Here is an 18,881-nt window from a genome sequence, read left to right as displayed (position 1 = left end):
AATTCCTAGTTTACTGCGTTTTACAAGTTGGAATCACATTATTACGGTAATTACAACATGTCTTGAAGGCACCTTTATGATGTCACAGCCTGAGGGGCCATGTGACATCATAGAGTTGATTGAAAGCAGATGCTGCTTTTTGATTGGACGACAGTATGACTGTCATAATTATGAGAGTCACTGCTCTCGATAATTACTGCTCACATTCATAAGAATCTCATTATCACTCAGTAATAAAAAAAAGAATCTCTTCTCAATCATAACTGTTAATTAACAAATTAATTTACGAGGAGATATTCAGTGGTCGCTTAGAGATCACCGGAAGAGACGAAAAAGTAAATCACAGTTGTGTTGAGCAGATATGAAAATACACTCTGAACCAGAAGCGATATTTTAGAAACGCTTAACGTGAAAGTAACAGTTTAATGGACGACTGGGGAAGAAAACGCTTGAAGGATTAGTTCACTTTCAAATTAAAATTTCCTGATAATTTACTCACTTCCATGTCATCCAAGATGTTCATGTCTTTCTTTCTTCAGTCGAAAAGAAATGAAGGTTTTTGATGAAAACATTCAAGGATTTTTCTCCATATAGTGGACTTCAATGGGCACCAAACGGTTGAAGGTCAAAATTACAGTTTCATTTTCAAAACATTCTACACGATCCCAGACGAGAAATAAGAGTCTTATGTAGAGAAACCATCACTGCTAAGTGTATTACTGCCCTCCACAGGTCAAAGTTTGAACTAACTGTTATATACTTGCACTAGCATATTGAATATGACAACTTAGTTCAACTTTGACCTGTGGAGGGCAGTAATACACTTAACAGCGTCTACACTGCTGGAATTCAATTAGAGAAGAAGAAGAAGAGAGCTAGTTCAAGATGAGCATTTATGGTTAAAAAGTATATAATGTTTTTTTTTTTTTTTTAGAAAATGTCTGATGGTTTCTCTAGATGAGACTCTTATTCCTCGTCTGGGATCATGTAGAGCTCTTTGAAGCTGCACTGAAACTGACATTTGGACCTTCAACCCGTTGAACCCCAGTGAAGTCCACTATATGGAGAAAAATCCTGGAATGTTTTCCTCAAAAACCTTAATTTCTTTTTGACAGAAGAAAGAAGGACATGAACATCTTGGATGACATGGATGAGAGTAAATTATCAGGAAATTTTAATCTGAAAGTGAACTAATCCTTTAACGTAAAATTATTGTCTTTCCACTTGGATTAATGATGTCCACTTGTTAAAATATTAAGCGTTTTTCACATTAAGCGTTTTAGAATATCCCATGGATAAATAAATGCTGAAGTTGAACGTGGAGCTCTAGAGAGGGTTGTCGATGTTCCAGACGTCTCCGCTGAGCGCGTTGGCGGCGCCCTGCAGCGTCCAGGTGAAGAGCGCCAGCTGCCGGCGGAAACGGGCCTCGTCGAACTGCTGCGGGTCGGAGTGCAGGAGCGACAGATGATCGGCCAGGGCGCTCAGAGTGTGATCTCCACGACCGTGAAACACGTGACGGAACGGCGTCTCGACCACCGAAACGTACTGCGACAGGAAGTAGTATTCCACCTGTGCACAATAAACACCAGCGTTTGTTTTGATTGTTCTGTTATCATTTACTCACCCTCACGTTGATCCAAACCTGTAGGACGTTTTTTCTTCAGTGGATAAACAAAAGATATTTTGTGAAATGTACAGTAATCTGAGGCTGTCCAGCTCCAGAAATGGACCATATCGTTGTGCAGTGAAATTTCAGCAATTAACCCTTATAGGGTCTTTTTAGACCCCAAACGAAGTTTGCTAAAATAAAAAAAAAGTTCTCTTTGTCCAAATGACATGAAACTTTGTACAGTTGTTAACGCTTTCTAGATCTACAAGTAAAATAAATAATTGGAGCAATATCCAATATTAATATATAAATATTGGAGCAATAATAATGTTTTTATGTTAGTGTAGGAAAGAAAGTCACACTCAGGGTCTTTGGGGTCTCCAGAGACCCCAGGCAACAAAATGTAATTTTGTAATAAAATAATTGTTTTTTAAAAAACAAAATGTAATTTTACTCTGTTTATTAATGTTTTTACTTCATATCTGTGCAGATTTTGGAGGATTTTTCGTATTTTTTAAATTTATATAAATAAATAAATAAAAATTTTGATGAGTAGGTTTTTATACAAAAACAGCTTTTTATGTAAAGTTCCCTTTATAAAAAACCCACATTTCTGACTTTCATTCATGGGGATAACATGGATAATTTGACATGGTTTAGTGTAAAATTTTTGCCCATCTTTTGGAAAATGCAGTTTTAAAAGTAAAACAATTAAAACTAACGTAAATCAATTAGCACTTTTACCAGTAAATGGCTGCAGAGCTCCACTATTTGCTATGTGCTATTTTACTATCACAATTATGACAATAAAAATTACTTTTTGTCAAAGTTTAGCATTTTTTTGTACTGAAAAAAATACGTTTTTCAAAAATGTTGATTTTGAGGATGAATTTTGTCCATTTTTGAAGTGGGGTCTCATCATAATGTAACAATATTGAAAAACTGATTTATTTTTATTACAAAAAATACTAAACTTTGATAAATACTTTGAAAAATACTTTTATTGTCATAATTGTGATTTCATAATATTTAGACATGAATCCAGCTCTTTCAGTCAGTCAAACAGCAAATAGTGGAGCTCTGCAGCATCTACTGGATAAAGTGATCATTTTTTTACTTTTAAAACTCCATTTTCCAAAAGATGGACAAAAATCTCACACTAAACCATGTCAAATTATCCATGTTATCCCCATGAATGAAAGTTAGAAATGTGGGTCTTTTGTAAAGTGAATTTTACATAAAAAGCTGTTTTTGTATAAAAACCTATTTAAAAAAATATTTTTTCATTTATTTATATAAATGTAAAAAATATGATAAATCCTTCAAAAATGGTAGAAATGTCGAGTAAAAACATTAATAAACAGAGTAAAATTACATTTGTTTAAAAAAAACAATTATTTTGTTACAAAATTACATTTTGTTGCATGGAGACCCCAAAGACCCTGAGTGTACTTCCCAAACGAAGACCGCACAAGAGTTAAAAATATTTAGCAGAATCAGAAAAAAAAAATTGGTTTCAGCCAAAATGGTTTTAGAGAGCCAAAATCATTGACAGAAACATTTAATGATGCATTCAAGTTATTGTGGCAAGTTCGTATTTACGAGTTGGAAAGTCGGAATTACGACTTCAGGTGCGTTCAAATCAAGATGGACTCTGGACATTCTATAAAGTGCCTTTGAGTTCGGAATGACATGAAGGTGAGTATATTATTGTTTTTCATTGAATTTTTATAGTGAATTATTCCTGTAGCTGTGTTCACCCTCATAATGCGTGTGTTGTAGAGTCTGGCCAGCCTTTCGTCCTGAATGTCGCTGTTCTTGATGGCCTCTTGCAGGTTTTTCGCCGCTCTGCTGTAATCGCCTCGTGCGCTGAAAACCCACTGCGGAGACAAACCGCGCGACTGACAGAGAGGAAGACAGAGACGGGCAAATCAGCTGAAAAACTGGAGTTTTCTTGGTGTAAATGTAGATTTACAGGAACAAATTTGTTGAAACTTGTCAATGTTTCCTGAAGCATTTGGGTTATGTACGTCATATAGGAACAATACAAGTCTATGATATGTGCTCACTGTAAACATTTCTGTCATTTTTGCAGAAATGCTACAGTGAAAACGTGTTAATTGGTGAAAAGTTACCTACCTAACCATACAGGATGAAAACTATGTCATTTTACTGTAAAATACTGTCAAATTTAAGTTTAAGTAAAGTTAAGTAAAAACGATGAATTACCATATAATTTATGGTAAAAAATTGTAAAAGGACATTCCGAGAAGTCCCTGTGGGACACATCAGACATGATTATATTTTTTTAATAAATAATTTTGTTTCTTCTTAATTTTATCTCTGAAAGCTTGATTCCGTCAATTAAAAAAGTAACTGCGACTTTTATCTTTGTGAGTTTATATCTCGCAATTCTAGTCTATCAACTTGTAATTCTGAGTTTATAACTCACTTTTTGTCTCTGAATTGTGATAAAGTCAGAATTCTGAGTTTGTAGACTTTTTTGTCTCAGAATTAAGAAATATAAACTTGGAATTGAAAAGAAAGTCAGATTTGCAAGTTTATAGACTATTTTTCTTTAAAAAAAAAAAGAAATAAAAGTTAAAAAAGAAAGTCAGAATTGCAAGTTTGTAGACTTTTTTTTCAGAATTAAGAAATATAATCTCAGAATTAAGAAAGAAAGTCAGAATTGCGAGTTTATAGACTTTCTTCAGAATTAAGAAATATAAAGTTGGAATTAAAAAAGAAAGTCAGAATTGCGAGTTTATTCGACTTTCTTCAGAATTGAGAAATATAAAGTTGGAATTAAAAAAGAAAGTCAGAATTGCGAGTTTATAGACTTTCTTCAGAATTGAGAAATATAAACTCAGAATTAAAAAAGAAAGTCAGAATTGCGAGTTTATAGACTTTCTTCAGAATTAAGAAATATAAAGTTGGAATTAAAAAAGAAAGTCAGAATTGCGAGTTTATAGACTTTCTTCAGAATTAAGAAATATAAAGTTGGAATTAAAAAAGAAAGTCAGAATTGCGAGTTTATAGACTTTCTTCAGAATTAAGAAATATAAAGTTGGAATTAAAAAAGAAAGTCAGAATTGCGAGTTTATAGACTTTCTTCAGAATTAAGAAATATAAACTCGGAATTAAAAAAGAAAGTCAGAATTGCGAGTTTATAGACTTTCTTCAGAATTGAGAAATATAAACTCAGAATTAAAAAAGAAAGTCAGAATTGCGAGTTTATAGACTTTCTTCAGAATTAAGAAATATAAAGTTGGAATTAAAAAAGAAAGTCAGAATTGCGAGTTTATAGACTTTCTTCAGAATTAAGAAATATAAAGTTGGAATTAAAAAAGAAAGTCAGAATTGCAAGTTTATAGACTTTCTTCAGAATTAAGAAATATAAACTCAGAATTAAAAAATAAAGTCAGAATTGCGAGTTTATAGACTTTTTCTTCAGAATTAAGAAATATAAACTCAGAATTAAAAAAGAAAGTCAGAATTGCGAGTTTATAAACTTTCTTCAGAATTAAGAAATATAAAGTTGGAATTAAAAAAGAAAGTCAGAATTGCAAGTTTATAGACTTTCTTCAGAATTAAGAAATATAAACTCAGAATTAAAAAATAAAGTCAGAATTGCGAGTTTATAGACTTTTTCTTCAGAATTAAGAAATATAAACTCAGAATTAAAAAAGAAAGTCAGAATTGCGAGTTTATAGACTTTCTTCAGAATTAAGAAATATAAAGTTGGAATTAAAAAAGAAAGTCAGAATTGCGAGTTTATAGACTTCAGAATTAAGAAATATAAACTTGGAATTAAGAAAGAAAGTCAGAATTGCGAGTTTATAGACTTTCTTCAGAATTAAGAAATATAAACTCAGAATTAAAAAATAAAGTCAGAATTGCGAGTTTATAGACTTTTTCTTCAGAATTAAGAAATATAAACTCAGAATTAAAAAAGAAAGTCAGAATTGCGAGTTTATAGACTTTCTTCAGAATTAAGAAATATAAAGTTGGAATTAAAAAAGAAAGTCAGAATTGCGAGTTTATAGACTTCAGAATTAAGAAATATAAACTTGGAATTAAGAAAGAAAGTCAGAATTGCGAGTTTATAGACTTTCTTCAGAATTAAGAAATATAAACTCGGAATTAAAAAAGAAAGTCAGAATTGCGAGTTTATAGACTTTTTCTTCAGAGTTAAGAAATATAAACTCGGAATTAAAAAAGAAAGTCAGAATTGCGAATTTATAGACTTTCTTCAGAATTAAGAAATATAAACTCGGAATTAAAAAAGAAAGTCAGAATTGCGAATTTATAGACTTTCTTCAGAATTAAGAAATATAAACTCGGAATTAAAAAAGAAAGTCAGAATTGCGAGTTTATAGACTTTTTCTTCAGAATTAAGAAATATAAACTCAGAATTAAAAAAGAAAGTCAGAATTGCGAGTTTATAGACTTTCTTCAGAATTAAGAAATATAAAGTTGGAATTAAAAAAGAAAGTCAGAATTGCGAGTTTATAGACTTCAGAATTAAGAAATATAAACTTGGAATTAAGAAAGAAAGTCAGAATTGCAAGTTTATAGACTTTCTTCAGAATTAAGAAATATAAAGTTGGAATTAAAAAAGAAGTCAGAATTGCGAGTTTATAGACTTTCTTCAGAATTAAGAAATATAAAGTTGGAATTAAAAAAAAAGTCAGAATTGCGAGTTTATAGACTTTCTTCAGAATTAAGAAATATAAAGTTGGAATTAAAAAAAAGTCAGAATTGCAAGTTTATAGACTTTCTTCAGAATTAAGAAATATAAACTCAGAATTAAAAAATAAAGTCAGAATTGCGAGTTTATAGACTTTTTCTTCAGAATTAAGAAATATAAACTCAGAATTAAAAAAGAAAGTCAGAATTGCGAGTTTATAGACTTTCTTCAGAATTAAGAAATATAAAGTTGGAATTAAAAAAGAAAGTCAGAATTGCGAGTTTATAGACTTCAGAATTAAGAAATATAAACTTGGAATTAAGAAAGAAAGTCAGAATTGCAAGTTTATAGACTTTCTTCAGAATTAAGAAATATAAAGTTGGAATTAAAAAAGAAAGTCAGAATTGCGAGTTTATAGACTTTCTTCAGAATTAAGAAATATAAAGTTGGAATTAAAAAAGAAAGTCAGAATTGCGAGTTTATAGACTTTCTTCAGAATTAAGAAATATAAAGTTGGAATTAAAAAAAAGTCAGAATTGCAAGTTTATAGACTTTCTTCAGAATTAAGAAATATAAACTCAGAATTAAAAAATAAAGTCAGAATTGCGAGTTTATAGACTTTTTCTTCAGAATTAAGAAATATAAACTCAGAATTAAAAAAGAAAGTCAGAATTGCGAGTTTATAGACTTTCTTCAGAATTAAGAAATATAAAGTTGGAATTAAAAAAGAAAGTCAGAATTGCGAGTTTATAGACTTCAGAATTAAGAAATATAAACTTGGAATTAAGAAAGAAAGTCAGAATTGCGAGTTTATAGACTTTCTTCAGAATTAAGAAATATAAACTCAGAATTAAAAAATAAAGTCAGAATTGCGAGTTTATAGACTTTTTCTTCAGAATTAAGAAATATAAACTCAGAATTAAAAAAGAAAGTCAGAATTGCGAGTTTATAGACTTTCTTCAGAATTAAGAAATATAAAGTTGGAATTAAAAAAAAGTCAGAATTGCAAGTTTATAGACTTTCTTCAGAATTAAGAAATATAAACTCAGAATTAAAAAATAAAGTCAGAATTGCGAGTTTATAGACTTTTTCTTCAGAATTAAGAAATATAAACTCAGAATTAAAAAAGAAAGTCAGAATTGCGAGTTTATAGACTTTCTTCAGAATTAAGAAATATAAAGTTGGAATTAAAAAAGAAAGTCAGAATTGCGAGTTTATAGACTTCAGAATTAAGAAATATAAACTTGGAATTAAGAAAGAAAGTCAGAATTGCGAGTTTATAGACTTTCTTCAGAATTAAGAAATATAAAGTTAGAATTAAAAAAGAAAGTCAGAATTGCGAGTTTATAGACTCTTCAGAATTAAGAAATATAAACTCGGAATTAAAAAAGAAAGTCAGAATTGTGAGTTTATAGACTTTTTCTTCAGAGTTAAGAAATATAAACTCAAAACTACAAAAAAGTCAGAATTGCGAGATAAAAAGACATAATAACCTTTTTTATTTTTGTACTGTGGCGGAAAGAAGCTTCTGTCGTTATCAGTAATGTACATTAGTGTGTTTTGTGTTATATTTTGTAATTTAGTGAATGTTATTATGGCATTATAATATATATATATCATTATTTTAGTGTCGTGTTACTCTGATGGTGTTTTGTGTTTGTCTATATACGAGTACTGGCCGCTTACGATGCTTTCTAGCGTGGCGTTATCGGGTGTGTACCTGTAGCTGCGCGGCGTGCAGGTTGAGAGTGGAGCTGAGCTTCAGTGCCGTGCTGCTGTAGCAGGTGACGTCCAGCGGCAGAATGTGATCATGGGAGAGTTTCAGCACCATCAGACCCACCAGCTCAGTGACGGCACGACCCACCGAACCCAGACGCCCCTGCAGCAGCTCCTGCAGCCGGTCCACGCTGTCCAGCTGAGTGTTGACGAACGGGTACGAGCGAGCGTCCTGAACACACACATCACTGCTGTTCATAAAACACGCAGGTTACAGAAATACTGCTCACATGCAAGATTTTAATGAAGTCTCTTCCGTTCATCAAAAATACAGTCTTTCAGACAAATAGTTTAATATGTGGTTGCTAAGGTATTCTGGGTGGTTGCTAGGGTACTCGGATGGCTGCTAGGGTGTTGCTATGCAGTTGTTAGGGTAAAAATATAGAACTTTTGAACAGTAGTTTCATAAAAATACACAGTGGAGTTCTTCATTTTACTTCGTTGAAATGCAGCTGCATGGCAGGAACTCCTCCAAACGTGGTGAAACTGTAGGCGCCGCTGTTCAGGTACAACGGCTTCACTCTGCAGCACAAACAAACTCAGATCAGAGCGAACATCTGGAGAACTGACTCATTAAGAAGACGAGCGGTTTCCTCACATGTTCCTCCAGCTGCCCTGACGCTGCACCAGAGACAGAATCGACTGGCCCGTGTGTTTGGGATGCTCAACCTGCAACACAAAGTCTTCTCAAAACACGTTTCCTGTTGTTCAGGTGAATCGTGCTGCTTCACGACTGTTTTCACTGTGAGAAGAAAGCGTAAGACACACAAACTTGTTTGATGGCTCCCTCGACGAGGTCCGTGAGCAGAGGACTGGAGTAGACGGAGAGGTTATCATCACCTACACACACGGGTTTAGATTATTCTGCTGTAGAAACACTCTCTCACATGAGTGTGTGTGTGTGTGTGTGTGTGTGTGTGTGTGTGTGTGTGTGTGTGTACCCAGGATGGCCTGATCCAGACTGAAATATGCCACAGCTCTCAGGTGCAGCATCGTCAGATAACCCTGAAAATACAGAGAGTCAAACACACATTCACAAGAGTCAACATGAGCATCTATCTAATGTTTGTGTGCAGTTCTGACCTCCAGCCACTCGGTGGCACCAACATTCCCAAAGTCTCCTCCATCCCAGCTGACGAAAAGCAAACTGCGTCTGGGGTAAAAGCCTGAAGACCATCAGACAGGTGAGTGTGAGAGTGTGTGTGTGTGTGTGTGTGACATTTTAGACACACCTGAGACTCTAGATGTAGGTTAATAATGGAAATGACTCAAAAGTTTATCATCAATATGATGGATTTATTTTTTTGATAAATATCAATATCAGCCCTAATTTTGATTCAATCAAAGAAATTTAACTCTGTATCAAAAGATCAAGTAAAAACTGGTTCCTCATGATCCGAGTCCTTTAATCTACGAATTATAAAGTGTGTTTACCGTTTTCCACCATGTTGCTGAAGGTTCTTGCTAGTTCCATCAGGAGGGCCGTTCCGACTCCAGACTTCACGGCTCCGGGGCCCCAAGAATCCCTCTGGGCCCCGACGATTATATAGTGATCTGACAGAAAGAGGCACAGATGACAGTGTAACACACTCATCCGCTGATCCGCGGCTCACGGACACTCAACGTGACGTACCGGGTTCGATTTTGCCCTCTATGGAGGCAAAGATGTTGTTGAGCAGCACCGGCTTCATGGTGTTATAGACGGCCATCTTCACCCTGCGCTCAGACGGCCCCGTGAAGCTCGGCCCCAAAACACACTGAACGTACGGCAACCGGCCCTGCCAACCCCGCGGGCAGTCGGGGCCGGACAACTGACTGACACACACACACACACACACACACATAAATACATCTCACTGTCACATACTGCGTACAAACATGAGTGAGGAAAGGGGCGGGACCGACCTCAGCAGTTTGGAAGCAACGTTGGCGCTGATTGGCTGAGCAGGAATGATTGGCAGGCCGGAGGATTGGGTGGATGGGAACTGGGTGTGGTTAAAAGAGGGAAATCCAGGTGTGAACGGGTCACCGGAGCCCAGATGCACCTGACAGGAAACAGAGCAGATGACATCACTAACTCTGAATGGTTCAGGAACACGTCTGGTGTGACAGTAAATATACAAACTGCACACAGAAACTCCACATGAAGTGAAAACATGATTATTTTTCTTATGGAAAAAACTTCAAAGTTTAATTTATCTGACTTTAACATTTTGAAATGTATTTATTTAACATTTATTGTGTTTAGTATTAACATTTATGCAAATTTAACATTTTACCATTAGGGAAAAAGTGGCAAATGATAAAGTTCTTTTAATCTTTACTTTAAAACTAGAATGAATTTTTTAAAATAATATAGACAGCAGTATAAAAAAAATATACAAAAACTGCACATATAAATACAGCATGATGTGAAATATAATTTTTGAATATTCATATGAAAAAGTGCAGTTTAAACTACTTTTATAAATTTATTAATGAGGAGTAAATACAATTACAGACAAATTCTGGCAAATTTCAACTCTTAAAAATCAGGAAAAAGTAATTAAATTTAAATCTATCATTTACAACTAGAATTATTTTTTTTAAATTTCCTTAAAGGCAAAAAGGCAAACAAAAGCACATGACGTGAAATATGAATTTTAAACATTCTTATGAAAAAGTGCTAGTAAAATGTAACTATAAAATGTTTTTATGAATTTAGTAAAGGGGTAAAAATATTAAGAAAGAAATCAAAGTCAAGGGCAAAACTGAGCAATTCTGGCAAATTTAACATTTAATTATTTAATTAATTTAATTAATATAACTATATTTATTTAAAAAAATAGACATCTTAAAATAGACAGCTGTATAACCAATAATTAAAAAAATGCAAACTGCACATAAATACCACATAAAGTGAAATATATATTTTTTAATATTCATATGAAAAAGTGCAGATTAAACTTCTTTTATAAATTTATTAATGAGGAGTAAATACAGTTTTTAATAAGAAATAATCAGAGACAATGACAGAGAAATTCTGGCAAATTTCAACTAAAAATTAGGAAAAAAAGTAATTAAAAAAAAGTTTAAATCTATAATTTAAAACTAGAATTAAAATAGATACTGGTATAAAAAATTAAAATAAAAAAACTGCAAACAAAAACCACATGAAATGAATTATGATTTGTGCTAGTAAAATGTAACTTTAAAATATATTTACAAATTTAGTAAAGGGGTAAAAATATTAAGAAAAGAGAAAGTCAAAACTGAGAAATTCTGGCAAATTTATCATTTAATTAATTAATTCTCATTAATTAATTAATTAATTAACATTATTTAATTATTTATTTAATGAACTAGAATTATTTTTAATTTTATTACTTAAAATAGACAGCAGTATAAACAATGATTAAAAAAAAACACAAACTGCACATAATCACCACATAAAGTGAAATATGAATTTTAAACATCAAAAAGTTATAGAAAAATTTAACTTTAAAATATTATTATAAAATTAGTAAAAAACAATATTAAGAAAAGTCAGTGAAAAAGTCATCTCAAAAAAAGAGGACAAATGAAGTAAAATAACTAGAATGACTTTTTGATAACGTTTTTACATACGTGTTCTGAGATGACGGCGTTGCTATGGAGACCGAGTCGCCGTGGATCCTGGGGCACGTCGGCGGGGTCGGGGTAGATGAGGACGCCCACATGCCCCGCCTCCTGCGCGTGCCACACCTTCTCTGCAAAGCTCACGGCCCCGCCCACCCGCGCCACGGCGATGGAGCCGTTGAGGGACACGCCCATCGCGCGCAGCTGCTTGAAGTCCTCGCGGCGGCCATAGTTCACGTACACCACGCCTCCCTGCAACAACAACACACATGGAGGAACACGCTCGGCTGCGCGGGTTTATGAACGGCTGCGGTCGTCGTGGTTACCGTGGCCGTTCCCGTGGCGCTGTAGGCGCAGTATCCCTCGCTGTCTAACGCAATCTCTTCAAGCTCCGCCCCCTCAGAATCGACCAACCAGAGAGTGTTCCGCTGCGTCCTACAAGAGCAGAACAGTGCGTCAGAGAGAGAGTGGGCGGAGCTAAAGAGCTCCTTTGGTGTGATTTGCTGGCAGATACTCTCTGGCTGGTGGGATTTTCTGAACAGCATTGTGGGTAATGTAGTTTAATAGGTTGAGAATGTTGCGCTGACCTGGAGGGAAACTGCAGCGTGGCGTAGTGCGAGTCGGTCCAGGTGTGATCCATGCGGAGGTTCTGCAGGTTCTGCAGGATTTCTCTGGCCACAGCGTTCCCTTCTGAAGATCCCGGAGGATGAGACGCCCGGCTCACGCGCCTGAACCAAAACACCATCACGGGTCAGAGGTCAACTTCACATTCACGTGTTCACGGGTGTCTGATGCTGGTTAGTGGTCACATGACATGCAGCCGAACTCATTTTTGGACGTTTTTGATAGTCATTTAATAATTGATTTTTAGAGTTTTATTTTAAAATCATTTATTTATTTTAATTGTACATTTTATAATTTCATTAATTTTTAGTAGTTTTATTTTTAATTTGTTTTTCACTTCATTTTAATTTGACATTATGTTTTGATTAGTGTTTTGAAGTGTTTTATTCTATCGTTTTATTTTTAAATCCTTTAATTTGACATTTTATGAATTAACTGTAATGTTGTATTTTCAGTGTTTTATTTTAAAACCATTTATTTGTCTTAATTGGATATTTTATAATTTAATTCAATTTTAGCAATGTTTTATTTTGATTTGTTTTGACATTTATTTTATTTGACATTTTTAGTAAGCTTTATATTTTTGTTTTATTTTAAATTTACTTATTGTAATTTTCTATTTTTATGATTTAATTTTAGTGAGTGTTTATTTTTGATAGTTTTATTTAAAAATAATTTATTTATATTAAGTTCCCATTTTTATCATTTACTTTTATTAAATGTTTATTTTTTTGTTTTATTTTATTTTTAATTTTATTTTATGATTTATTTGTTTTTACATTAATTTATTTGACATTTTTATGACTGAATTCTTTATTAGTAATCATATTATTTTTAGTGTTTTATTTTAAAATTATTTATTTAAATTTTTCATTTGCATGATTTAATTTTAGTGTTTCATTGTGATATTTCCCATTTTAAAATCCATATTTTAATTTGACATTTTTATGACCGAATTAATTATTAGTAAGTGTTTTATTTTAAAATCATTTATTTATTTTAATTGTACATTTTATAAATTCATTAATTTTTAGTAGTTTCATTTTTAATTTGTTTTTCACTTCATTTTAATTTGACATTATGTTTTGATTAATTTAGTAAGTGTTTTATTTCATCGTTTTATTTTTAAATCCTTTATTTATTTTAATTTTACATTTTATGATTTAATTGTAGTGTTGTATTTTCAGTATTTTATTATTACATTTTTAGTAAGCTTATAATTTTTGTTTTGTTTCAAAATGATTTACTTATTTTAATTTTCTATTTTTATGATTTAATTTTAGTAAGCGTTTATTTTTGATAGCTTTATTTTAAAATAATTTATTTATATTATTAAGTTCCCATTTTCATCATTTACTTTTAGTTAATGTTTATTTTTTTTAGTTTTATTTTATTTTATGATTTACTTGTTTTTACATTAATTTATTTGACATTTTTACAACTGAATTCATTTTTAGTGTTTTATTTTAAAATCTTTTATTTATTTTATTTTGCCATTTGTATGATTTAATTTTAGTGTTTCATTGTGACAGCTCCTTTTTCATAATTATGTATTTGAATTTTTATAATTTAATTAATTTCTAGTAAGTGTTTGAGTTTGAAATCATTGACCTGAGTGTGCTCTCGATCCGCTCCTCCCTCAAGTACTTCTTCAGCATGTCTCTGAGTTCGGCCATGTACAGCACCCCTCCCTCGGGCGAGTGGTCCGCTCCCGCCGCGTCGCTCAGAGGAATCAGGTCCCCCTCGTCCCCGCACAGATGGCACATCCCACGGAACGCCACGTATCCCAGCAGGAACGCTGCAGAGGAGACCGGACTCTGAGGATACTGTACTGATAGGAATACCAGTGTGTGTGTGTGTGTGTGTGTGTGTGTGTGTGTGTGTGTGTATGAAGACCTGTGCTGAATATCAGCAGGCCGATCAGCGTGAGGTAGACGGCTGCTTTCCTGCGGTCCATCTGCTGCTGCAGCATCATGGTCGTGATGTCACTGTTCAGCGTGGCCTCTGACCCCTCCTCCAGCGAGACCAGCTTCATTTCAACGTGAGGGACTCGCCGCCTGACTCCGCCCCCTTCCTCCACGCCCTCGTCAGCTTGAGCTCCGCCCCCTGCCGCCTGCTCACACAGAACATTTAACACAATAAATGAACATTAAATGTGTTTACGGTAATAAACGTACAGCGGAGATTTGGACATCACACTGTTTGTAGAGTATAATCACACAATCACATGAGAAACACCGTCTTTAATGACCAGATATACACCTGCTAACATTCACTAAGTGTGTTCCACCTCAAAATGAAGATTCAGACAATAAACACTTCACTGACGAGCCAAAACATTATGAGCTGATCATCTCCTAACATGGCCACATATTCCGGTCTGGATCCGGCTGACTGCGGTAACCTCGGGATAAACAGAGGGACTAAACCATTTAGTGCTTTGTAAGTAATCAGCAAGATTTTAAAATGTATATGATGTTTAACAGGAAGCCAATGCAGTGTTGACAGAACCGGTCTAATATGGTCATCCTTCCTGGTTCTAGTTTTGTGTTTTGGATGAGCTGGAGTTTGTTTATTAAGCGTTCAGGGCAACCACCCAGTAATCTAGCCCTGAGCTCATGAACTACACTGGATTTAAGTAGAAAAATACTTAAAGGATTAGTTCACTTCTGAATTAAATTTTCCTGATAATTTACTCTCCTCCATGTCATCCAAGATGTTCATGTCTCTATTTCTTCAGTGGAAAAGAAATGAAGGAAAACATTCCAGGATTTTTCTCCATATAGTGGACTTCACTGGGGTTCAACGGGTTGAAGGTCCAAATGTCAGTTTCAGTGCAGCTTCAAAGAGCTCTACATGATCCCAGACGAGGAATAAGAGTCTCATCTAGAGAAACCATCGGACATTTTATAAAAAAAATAAACATTTATATCCTTTTTAACCACAAATGCTCGTCTTGCACTGCTCTGTGATGCTCCACGCATGACGTAATCATGATGGAAAGGTCACGCGTGTACCGCGGTAAAACTACATCTCATTTTCTCCACCAACTTCAAAATCATCCGACATCGTTGTTTTACCTTTTTTCGTAAAGGGCGTTTGTCTTAGTCTTTGACGTTCACTTTGTAAACACTGGATCGGTACTTCCGCCTACATCACGCGTGACCTTTCCAACATGATTACGTCATGCGTGGAGCATCACAGAGCAGTGCGAGACAAGCATTTGTGGTTAAAAAGTATATAATGTTTATTTTTTTTAGAAAATGGCCGATGGTTTCTCTAGATAAGACTCTTATTCCTCGTCTGGGATCATGTAGAGCTCTTTGAAGCTGCACTGAAACTGACATTTGGACCTTCAACCCGTTGAACCCCAGTGAAGTCCACTATATGGAGAAAAATCCTGGAATGATTTCCTCAAAAACTGAAGAAAGAAAGACATGAACATCTTGGATGACATGGAGGAGAGTAAATTATTTTAATTCTGAAGTGAATTAATCCTGTAAAAGTGTATGACTGGATCATTATTGCAGTGATTATTATGTTTCTAGCATGTTTTATGTTTGGCAACGGTACTTTGAACCCTAAAAGATGGAGTGTGTAGCTTTTCATTTCCTAAACAAGCATGTAGGAAGACACATCATGGCCATATTCCAGGATGACGATGTCAAGATTCATCAGGCTCAAACTGTGAAAGAACGTTGGGAAGGAGGATGAGGAATCAGAGCTTAAATTCAGTGAAAGTCTTTGTGTTGTGCTGGAGGAGACGTCACAGAGTGCTCACCTCTTACACTGTCAGTACAAGATCTTGAGCAAAACTGATGCACCTCTTGATGGAAATAAAGATTTTAGTGTTAGCAGCACACAGACGACCAACAGCATGTAAAGTTTTGGCTCATCAGTGTATATAGTTATATTTTAAAAAATAAAAAATTTGACAAAAAAAATGCCAAGATTAAAATGGAAAAAGTTACAATAAAAATTACAATAGTTTCTCAATGATACTAAAGTTTTTGAACCAATGATTATGTCTATGGCAAAACACTGATTGTGATTTATATGGAGCAAAAATAACAGGTCTGAACTATCAGAGACACACGAGGAAGAAAAAATGAACAGAAGAATGAATGAATAAAGCTCTTACCGCAGTGATCAATCCTGTGACAGAATCCATCATCCTACAACACCTGAAAGTCACACACCAGTCGTCAGTTTAGTTTATTCTCATTACGGCAAAACTGAATTATTTCATACTTATTTTCTAGATCTCACGCCTGCGTCACAAATCAAACACATTCAGCTGATTATCTGAGTCATGTTGGAAATTCCTGGCATGTTTTTCACTGGATCAATGAAGTCAACAGATCTGATGCAACGCCGGCCTCGTTTGAGCTCATTTCCCATCAATCCCAGCGGTGATGATGACATTAGTCTTCCTCTCTGTCTATCTCTACTGTCCAGCGACAGATAAACCAGAGACACGCCTGCCAACACCAGAGACGAGCAACAGACGCAGGAAATGACCAAACACACACACATCCTTGTTTATACTACTTTACATCCTAATTATTGTTAATATGTAATTATTTCCAGGAGCTCATTGCTTCTGCCTTCAGTTAAACTGCTAACAGTGATTGTAAATTAATTGCCTAAATTATTACATTATTTGCATTCTTTAAATAATGATGTTGACATGCATTCTCTGTAAAGCTGCTTTGAAACGATATGCATCGTGAAAATGAAATGTGAATTGAAAAAAAAAATTGAATACTACTTTATGAGGTCCAAATGACCCCACTGAGAGAGTAAGATGAAGAATTCCTTCAGTCAGACCCACAAAGATACTGTAAGAATGTATGACAAAATCTTACCATAGTACGGCCCTTCCCTACACTATCCCTAACCCTCCCCGTCACAGGAGCCTGACGCAATTTTAGCGTTCTTATACGGGTCATTATACAGAATTGGTTCAAAGTCAGAGTTTGAAACGTCTTGAAAAACAAATTTTCCACAAATTTTTTGTTTATGCAAATTGTATAATATCCAAGCTACACATTTCTAGTAATTATGCAGTTAATTCTCATATTGTATTTTCAGAAAGTTTTGGAATATTTTTCATCTCTCCAAATTTGTCACTACCGAAACACAATAATAAATAATTTAATCAGAAGAGTTTCATTGACCTATTGAGATTTTGTTTATGTTTACCTCATAAATATAGTTTTTGCTATTTTTAAAAATAGTTTTCACTGGTAAATTAATAATAATTACAATTTGAACAATATTTCAAGTGTGATTTATGAGATTTGTTGTATTTTGAATCCAGTTTTTCTTTGTAAAAGTCATAAAGTTTATCAAACTGATTTCAAAGTGAAGGATTCATTAGTTTGAATAAACATTGAATCAAACACTATAATAACATCTGAGTTGATCATTCAATATACTTTATTTTTGACAAATCATCCCATGTTTCGGTCATGATGCACAGTTTCAGTAGTGACAGTAATGTGTTGGTAGTGACACATCACATGACACAATTTAACTCACATACTAAAACATATTAAAACACTAATGATTTGCATAACTGTACTAAAATTGTGTTTATTTCCCCCAAATAAATGATTATGAGTTCCTTTTGTCACTACCAGAACAATGATGTCACTACCGACACATGTGGTGAAGTTTCGGTAGTGACAATTTTCGACACTTTTGAGCCGCTCAAAGATGATGATCAGCACAGATCTGAACAGTTGAACACACACAAAAACTACATTTAATGGAAAAACACCCAAAAAAGGTTTGCTTATTTGCAGAAAAAAGTGTTTGTTAGTGACGTTCCTTGAAGCTCCACACAGATTTTCAGGCTTTTGAACACATTTAACTTAAAATCTCAGTTGGGAGTCTCTGCATCAGTTGGAGTTCGATCTACAGCAGCCCTTCAGATGGAGATCATGTGACCAGAACAGACACAAATACACCGATCTCTAACCACAAACCAGTGCGGTTACCGGTGTCAAACCACCAACACTGACTAAACCCACCAGAAGCTTCTTCAGAGGGTCCTCGTCTCGCTTTGAAGCTTTATTTACTCACCTGCTGCACATATTGATTTCTATAGCAAACACACACACACACACACACACACACACACACACAGAACCAAGGACACACACATCTACTAGAGACAGAATTGTGTGTGTTTGATAAAAGCCGTTAAAATGAACAATATTCAACATTACCAGATCACCACACACATAAATCTCACAATATTAAACGCAAACACAGAGAAAGTGACGCGACGTGAGAAGATATCAGACCTCCAGAAACGTGAAATCCTCACGACGGCTGAACTCACACGAACTCAAGCGTTATGACATGATCAATCCACAATGAGCGCCAATCAATCGCATGAAGAGTGAAATAATCCTCTACTGAACATGTAATGTGTGACATACCTTCTGTCCTGCTGCTGCCTGTCTGATCAGTGACCGTACATAAGCTCCGCCCTCTGTAAGGAGCTCCGCCCTAACATGCTTTGCTACCCTGTGATTGGTCAGTGGTGACACACTTCAAACTGAACTGACATGC

At 34.4% G+C, this 18,881-nt stretch overlaps 1 protein-coding gene across 2 annotated transcripts; it reads right to left on the bottom strand.

Annotated features, from left to right (window-relative positions):
* Positions 1-1,131: 1,131 nt before the first annotated feature.
* tfr2 (transferrin receptor 2) lies at positions 1,132-18,845 on the bottom strand. Of its 2 annotated transcripts, none has more exons than XM_048177755.1 (18): positions 18,749-18,845; positions 16,438-16,480; positions 14,193-14,409; positions 13,908-14,094; positions 12,260-12,400; positions 11,999-12,107; positions 11,682-11,924; positions 9,981-10,120; positions 9,709-9,890; positions 9,510-9,629; positions 9,159-9,241; positions 9,017-9,080; positions 8,848-8,915; positions 8,674-8,744; positions 8,513-8,597; positions 8,020-8,247; positions 3,370-3,510; positions 1,132-1,569 (listed from the first exon to the last, which is right to left on the bottom strand). In XM_048177755.1, exons 2-18 carry the CDS (start codon positions 16,468-16,470, stop codon positions 1,327-1,329), a joined length of 2,355 nt encoding a protein of 784 aa, XP_048033712.1. In that variant the 5' UTR covers positions 16,471-16,480; positions 18,749-18,845; the 3' UTR covers positions 1,132-1,326. The 2 variants fall into 2 exon arrangements, with proteins under 2 accessions (XP_048033712.1, XP_048033713.1); XM_048177756.1 differs by lacking the exon at positions 18,749-18,845 and adding an exon at positions 18,611-18,737.
* Positions 18,846-18,881: the final 36 nt, after the last annotated feature.

This window comes from Megalobrama amblycephala, linkage group LG24 (genome assembly GCF_018812025.1).
Source record: "Megalobrama amblycephala isolate DHTTF-2021 linkage group LG24, ASM1881202v1, whole genome shotgun sequence".
NCBI lineage: Eukaryota > Metazoa > Chordata > Actinopteri > Cypriniformes > Xenocyprididae > Megalobrama > Megalobrama amblycephala.
This window is presented reverse-complemented; position numbering and strand designations above follow the sequence as displayed.

What these genes read in the sequence shown, in the direction of transcription:
- tfr2 (XM_048177755.1), bottom strand. Translation starts at nt 16,470, where the DNA reads ATGATGGATTCTGTCACAGGATTGATCACTGCG. An exon ending in ACGCTGCAGTTTCCCTCCAG is followed by an intron (nt 12,108 to 12,259) that starts GTCAGCGCAACA and finishes CTGCTCTTGTAG; the next exon opens with GACGCAGCGGAACACTCTCT. An exon ending in TCGAGGGAGCCATCAAACAA is followed by an intron (nt 8,745 to 8,847) that starts GTTTGTGTGTCT and finishes TTTGTGTTGCAG; the next exon opens with GTTGAGCATCCCAAACACAC.